Source organism: Xiphophorus hellerii, chromosome 7, assembly GCF_003331165.1.
Source record: "Xiphophorus hellerii strain 12219 chromosome 7, Xiphophorus_hellerii-4.1, whole genome shotgun sequence".
Classification (NCBI taxonomy): Eukaryota; Metazoa; Chordata; class Actinopteri; order Cyprinodontiformes; family Poeciliidae; genus Xiphophorus; species Xiphophorus hellerii.
Genome location: NC_045678.1, coordinates 8,787,383 through 8,794,396, shown reverse-complemented (window position 1 = coordinate 8,794,396; position 7,014 = coordinate 8,787,383). Strand labels below are relative to the sequence as shown.

The 7,014-nt window shown below is 44.0% G+C and overlaps 1 protein-coding gene across 1 annotated transcript; it reads right to left on the bottom strand.

Annotated features, from left to right (window-relative positions):
• Positions 1–616: 616 nt before the first annotated feature.
• Positions 617–2,272, bottom strand: olig1 (oligodendrocyte transcription factor 1). The gene is made up of 2 exons (XM_032566675.1): positions 2,062–2,272; positions 617–1,989 (listed from the first exon to the last, which is right to left on the bottom strand). Exon 2 carries the CDS (start codon positions 1,948–1,950, stop codon positions 1,174–1,176), a length of 777 nt encoding a protein of 258 aa, XP_032422566.1. The 5' UTR covers positions 1,951–1,989; positions 2,062–2,272; the 3' UTR covers positions 617–1,173.
• Positions 2,273–7,014: the final 4,742 nt, after the last annotated feature.

Below are 7,014 nucleotides of genomic sequence, written 5' to 3'. Positions count from 1 at the left end.
CAGATCTATTGTGATGAAAGAGTTTGCTTTTTGAGTTGAATCAGTAGAAGTAAATGAACTTAATCAATTAAACTCTAATTTATTTAGAGACACCTGTAAAGTAGCTACTACTCCCTTTCAGACATTGTGAGACTTTGTTGCCTTTCATTAATTTTATTTTGATCATCTTTTTATCCTTAGCCAACATCTCTGCAGGGCTCCGCTGAAGAGATGTTTGCCTCTGAGCAAAAAGGTTCTGAGTTCAAATCCCTGCATGGACTTTCAACACCATTTGGTTTGGTTCATTTAGTCTGTACTGCAGAATTTAAACTTTATTTTCTGCATGGAGGAAAGAGACTGGTAGATCCGTGATTTACTTCAGGAAGACATTAAAGGGGGAACTCTAAATATTTAAAGACAATGTTCAGCTTCCGCACACAAAGTTCCACCAGCGCATCTGTTTGTTGTTTTCTGTAATGTTTCATGAAGCTGCGCTTTTACTTTTACTTAGAACTTAGCAAAGACAGTAAACGCATCACAAGCACATAAAAAATTTCTATATTTAACACAGGCATCATTTTCTTAGCTCACATTTCTATTTCAAATCTCAAACGCCTGGAAGTAATTTGAGCAAAAATGCAGAAGCAAAACATTTTATTTTGTGACTCTTTCTGCTGAGTATGTCGCTTTAAACAATATAAAGATGGGAACCAAAATACAGAACAAATCGGAACGTGTTCAGGTTCGTCAGAAAGAGGTAAAAACTGATTGCTCTGCAGCCGTAGCTAAAATTCGCAGCTTACAGCAGCATTTGATTCAATTTAAAGTCATACTAAGATTTTTGATTTCTGTTACAATTTCAACAATTTACAATAGTTGGACGTAGTTCGGTCAGTAATTGGAAATGTGCGTTACAGTCAATAAACAAGAAAAATCTCATCGAATGAGGTTCTTGCTTGTCTGTGATGAAGAAGAAGAAAAATAATGCCATGTTAAAACCAAGAATATGTGATTAAACATACAGATAATACAAAGCAGAACAGCATAATGTGCTCGGATAAAACCAGAACTAAACTGTAAGTAGTGTAGTAACATTTTACAAAGACGTTAAACTGTTAGAAAAATACTAATTCCTATAAAAAGCTTGCATAATGTGTAACAATCATAAAGAAATCCCCTGCAAGCTTCGAGTCTTCACTTTGGGAATCTGGGAGCAGGTTTGGAGTGGTTGAATCTGGGCAACCTGCAGACGCCACAGGGGCAGGGGGCCCCACCTGCGGCCCCCACGGAGCTCCACTGCACTGGGGCCAGCGAGGCCTCCATGTGGCCTGGAGGACGCGGGGCACATTTAGCAGCTGAGGAGGACAGTGAAGCGGCGGAAGAAGAAGCCGACGACGAAGAGGTGGTCGAGGAGATGAGGGACTCGTGGGTGAGGAGGAGCTGGCCGGGCCCCGCAATGAGGGGCCACCCACCGGCAAACAGCAGTCGAGGGACAGGCCCAGCGTTCACCCCCATGCCGATGCTCACTTCCCCCAGCAGCCGGCGCATCTCCTGGAGAGACGAGCCCAGGAGGAGGATATAGTTCCTGGCCAGAACCAGGGTGGAGATTTTGGAGAGCCTGCGGCCCGGCGGGGCCCCGGGCGCATGCGACTGAGAGGGAGAGGAGGAGGAGGAAGCGTAAGGCACCATGACTTCCCTCAGGGCATCCATGGCGACGTTCAGGTCCTGCATCCTCTTCCTCTCCCTGCTGTTGATCTTCCGCCTCAGCTCCAGCTGCTCCTCGGGACTCAGCTCCTTCTGGGGCTTGGCGGCTCTCGCGCCGCCCTGCAAGCCGAGGAGCGGCGCCGCGGTCAGGTGGGAGTTCAGACCGAACCCTGGGGGGCAGTGGGGCAGGTCGTGCACCGACCCGGGGCCACAGAGAGGTAGCGACTGCTCCTGGGCCCTGGCAGCTGTGTTCAACAGCACATTCATCGTCAGCTCAGAGGTCAGCGGAGTCACACTCTACTCTGGCTGTAAAAGGAAAAATATATGTAAAAATACTGATGCTTTGGAAAAAATGTAAAAAAAAATTAAGTCCTCAACCTGGAAAATCAACTCTTCATTCTCTTCTTCTCGTGTCTGAGCTTGAAGACGACTGCCAGCTGCCATCCAGCACAAGTAGAGTTTGAATCTTGAGGTTGGTGCCACGTTAGCCGTGTCAAAAGGCAGCTTGTTAAAGGAGCAGCTCCGTCATCTCGTCTCCACAGCTGTGAGAGGCAGGAATCTCAACTCAAAGAGCCGGAGCAGTGAGCTAAATGCTGCTCTTACATAGCCCCACCTCAGCTCAACTCCTCCCTAACACTAACTCATCCAGCATATGTTTGCAGAGACAAAGCTGCAAGTATCAAAAGTTTCAAACTCTGAAGGAAAAATAGAATAACGCACGGTGCGCTGATGAAAAGTCAGGAAGAAAGGATTCACGATACTTTATTTCATCCAATGCAACCGGATTTATTCAGCGATTTGAGTAGTATGAGAAGTGTAATAATGTGATTCTTCTTCCTTTAAATGACTGAATTTATTGTATCCTGGTTTATAAAAGCAAAGTTGTGATCTATCTGAACCTCAACACCCAATTTCGAGTAATTCGTTACAACAGTACCTGGTAAAAGAATCCAGAATTCTTAAACATTTTGCATTTTGTCGCATCGCAATCAGATTCAGTGTATTTTAATGGGATTTTATATGAAAGACCAACACAAAGCAGGACAAAATTGTAAAGTGGATAGAAAATTATTCAAGATTTTCAGAGATGAAAATCGTACCCCGTACCTAAGCTCAGATATAATGCTGAGTGTCTGTAAACAGACATTTTAAAGGTCACACCATACATTTTCCTGTAGCAGTCGACATGACTTTGCCTGACGAAGTTGTAACAGAAGATGCCCTTTATGCCATCTGTTTGGCAGCATTTGGGTGAAAGACAAAACACAACAATATGTAAGCCCTGCAATTTGTTCAGACGCTGAAAGCAGCAGAAAGCATCGCTAAAGCAACCAACGGTTGGAAATCTGAGGGTAAGCTGAGCTACGTCACAATCCCAGCACATCCTGTAGCAACTGGGAAGACCAGGCATAGTCGTCTTAAGGCCTGAAAATAGTAAATAAATCAAGAAAGACATTAGTTTGTTGAATCTGTGGCAAAACATGTAGAATAAAGGCCTTTTTTTGTTGCATAAATATGATTATTGAAGTTCTCTTATAAACAATATTAAAATCTCCTCCTGCCACTCACTGCAATAACACAAAGTCTTTTTGGGGGGGGGGAGTATTTTTTTTTGTTTACTTTCTAGTGCGAAAATCTTATTACACTTGAAATAAAACAAAACAAAAACTAACTTAGTAACTTTAAGGCAAGATCTAGGAGCTAGTTTTATGTCAATAATTACTTTTTAAAAAGTGCTTGTACTACTGAGTTTATTTCATTTATATTGTGGGGAAAATGTCTTGTAAGTGAAATAATCTGCCAGTGGAATTAATAATTTTTCATCAATATTATTAAATTATTAAAGTAATACGAGCTCCTGTGTCTTGCTGGGAAGTTACTTGTAAGTTGTTTTTTGTGTTATTTCAAGTGTACTAAGATATTTGTACGAGAAGCTAAACCAAAAATACCAACAAAAAACAACAAAAAAAAGAGTTTGTGTCTTTGTAGTGTTCTCTTAAACTCACAGCATTATCAGTTCGGATATCAGTACCTACTGACACAATGAGCATCAGCAAAAACACGTTCCCACTGTTGATGTAAAATCAGCTGACCCTGTCGCCCGGCTTCATGGAGCAATATTTGAATCCTCGCCACTCCGAACTCCAAGCCAAGGCTCAAAATTTAGGAACGAGGGAAACGCAAGGAAATGGGATTCAGTGCCTAATTAAAAGCTGGAGGCGCTAATGAATAAAAGACAAACAACATTATGGGCTTAATGGAATTTACCACTAAAACCATTTAACAAGCTGAAAGCCATTAAACCCATCAACATTCTGTTAAGTGACGGAGAGCAGGTATAAGCACTATTAGGGTGGGTATTAATTGTGTCAGAGAACAGTTTTGGCAAACAGTGAATGGATCCGCCATTGTGCCAGAGGGGCTGGGGAAGTTAATTGACGGTTTAGCGGTGGGGGTTATTGTTGCTCGGCTCTGAGCGGGCCTCGCTATAACCAAATTGGCCGGCGGAGAGTTTGGGCACGGATCCAGACAGCCCCAGACAACAGCCCAATTGACTCCAAGCACAGGTGAAGCTGGCTTGGGGCACAGAGGCAAGGCTGAAAACCTCAAACGTGCCATTCATTAGCCACGAAAAAAAAGACCTCAGGATCACCCTGCCGCTCAGCAAGCCTGGCCGGCCTCTCCTTGCCCTGCGCTCCCCCCAGTCTGAGCCCATCTGAGGGGGTAGAAAAGGAAGGTTGGGGGAACGAGGCGAGGGACCGCACCGTCACAAACAGAAAGCAAGTTGTTCGCGATGAAAGCAGAAGGAGGAAGACCCTTTTTTTCCCTCCCAGCCGTTCCTCCCCTGTCATCCCGGGCATTACGTGGAGGCGCTTCCCTTCCCCGCCAGTGGGCCGGTGGCGTCCGGCTGGTGCTGTGATTGAAGCTGAATGGGCGGCTGCAGACGGACAGGAAAGAGAGGGCTCCATGAAAAGGGCCAGGCGGATGGCCCTCGCACCTGCGGGAGAACAGAGTGCGGGCGGCCAGGGCTGAATGCGTGAATGCGAGCGTGCTCCGGGTGTTTACGTGCATTGCCTGCGAGCTCAATTCGACTTCTAGTGCCCGTCGCCACAAAGGGGTGTAATAAACCGAGCAGTGAAAGAAAACCCTGGGGTAATTTTGTCTTTGTTGACTGTATTTTAGGATTGTGTCTATGTCAAGGAGGGCGGTGGTTGTGGGGAGGGACACCTGCAAGGAGCCACACATACAGAAGTCAGAATAGTGGGGAAAGAAAGAAAGAAAGAAAGAAAGAAAGAAAGAAAGAAAGAAAGAAAGAAAGAAAGAAAGAAAGAAAGAAAGAAAGAAAGAAAGAAAGAAAGAAAGAAAGAAAGAAAGAAAGAAAGAAAGAAAGAAAGATTTTGTTTTTAGATTTTTAACACCACATTTATTTTTCAATAAAGAAAGAAAGAAAGAAGCTGGTGTCACCCCAGAATGGAGCACCTCCCCCACGTTTTCTCCGCCACTCACAAGGAAAAGAAAAGTGAGCTTGATTTGGGGGCATATCCGCCTCCAGCGCGCAGCTTCTTTTGATGAGGCTGGACCCGGGCTGGAGCACCGGTGGCTCCAGGGCAGGAGGAAGACTAGTGTCTTTATGGTGGAAGAAGTGTCGTCCATCTGGGCAAGGCCGTCCAGTGAGGGGTCTGCACCTGGGAACTAAATGCCTCATCTGTGTGGAGCTGTTTCCTGTGGCTGGCAAACAGGAAGACACCTCAGCCAAACTCCTGGGTCAATCTATCGCCCACACTGAGGGGGAAAAACACACCGCAAGTGATACCACGCTTGCTCTTGTTGTTGTTTTGTTTGTCCATTGGCTGTTCTGGGGATCAAACATCAACTTATTGGTCATAAACACACAGAGGCCTTGCAAAAGTTCACATTTTTCTCAAACCTTTTCACTTATTAAGCACAAATTTCACAAATTTAAAAGGGGTTTTATATTGGAAGAAAATTACATGTAGTTTTACCATTTTTTCCCCCCAATAATTATCTTAAAAATGTGGCACGGCTTTGTTTTCAGTCCCATTTTAGCTTGTTATACCACTAAAGATTTAGAGCAACCATCAGATTTCATCAAATTAGTAAAACGCATTCAGCTATCTCTAATCACTCTAAGTCATATTTTGGAATAAATAAATAAATGCATTCTGTGTAAAGGTTGCCATACGCCATGTAGGGAATACATCTGAAGATGCGTTGTCTGGCCCTCATGTAAAAAACTGTGTGGTGAAAACATCATCGCAACCTAATTGTGAAAATGGTGGAAGAATCGTCGTTAACATCATGTGGGTGTGCTTAATTTGTGAGACTAGATGAGAAGACAAATGGATGTAAATGTAGGTTTATATTTAAGAAAGAAAAATACTTTTTAGAAAATTCAAAAGACTTAAGAATGGGCCAGACGTTGAGTTTCCTGCATGACAACCAAAAACAAGCAGCGACAGCTACGGTGGTTTACATCAACGCATATTTTTGTGCTACGATAGTCAAAGTCTTAGAATCTGATTGGATCTTTTGCAAAGAACAGAAAAAGATCTTTGTGTGCAAAATGTGGTAACTGTAAAGTAATGACTGTGGGGGGATAAATACTTTTCAGATTTTAAATTGAAAGGCGAATATTTTAACTATATGATCTTTTCCACCTTAAGCACCTTTTTGCAAGGCTCTTTGACATCAAATTTAAGAAATATATTTAATGAACTGAAAGTTAAACACAAGAAAATGTGAAAAAGTTAAGGGCTGCCGATAGTTTTGCAAAGCGAATTGAAAAGTTCAAATCATTTTTTGACAGAGCGAGCCAAGGCGTTAAACGAGGGGCTGCACCTGCTGCGGGCTTTCACATCCCAAACCTTCTCCTGTTTGCGATGTGCAAAGAGAGCGTAATGAGAAATTAACAGTTGCCAGTGACTGATTTGCTCAATGTGTCAAACAGGTGCAGCGGCAACAATGGAAATATAACAGAGCTGGACTTTTCAGAATGGAAGAAAGCTGCTCCGCATCAAAGCGGAGACAGAAGACGCACTCGTCTATTCGCGCCGGCCCCTGCTTGCCAAGGCCCCGGCCAAAGACATGAGAAGATTACAAGCTGTTAATAAGGTGGAACCAATCGGCTGAAGGTCTGCTTTTGTCCCTCCCAGCATGCTTTGTGAGTGCCGGCCTGGGATAGTCGGCATTTGGTGCTGATCACAGTGTGGCGGAGGGATAATGACTGTAGGAGGGGTGCAAGGTTTTAGCCCTCGGGCCCTTTGTGAAAGAGAGCCTAAATGCTTCACTTTCAATAGCCGCACACGCTTA

Coding starts and splice junctions, on each gene's coding strand:
- olig1 (XM_032566675.1), bottom strand. CDS start 1,950: ATGAATGTGCTGTTGAACACAGCTGCCAGGGCCCAGGAGCAGTCGCTA.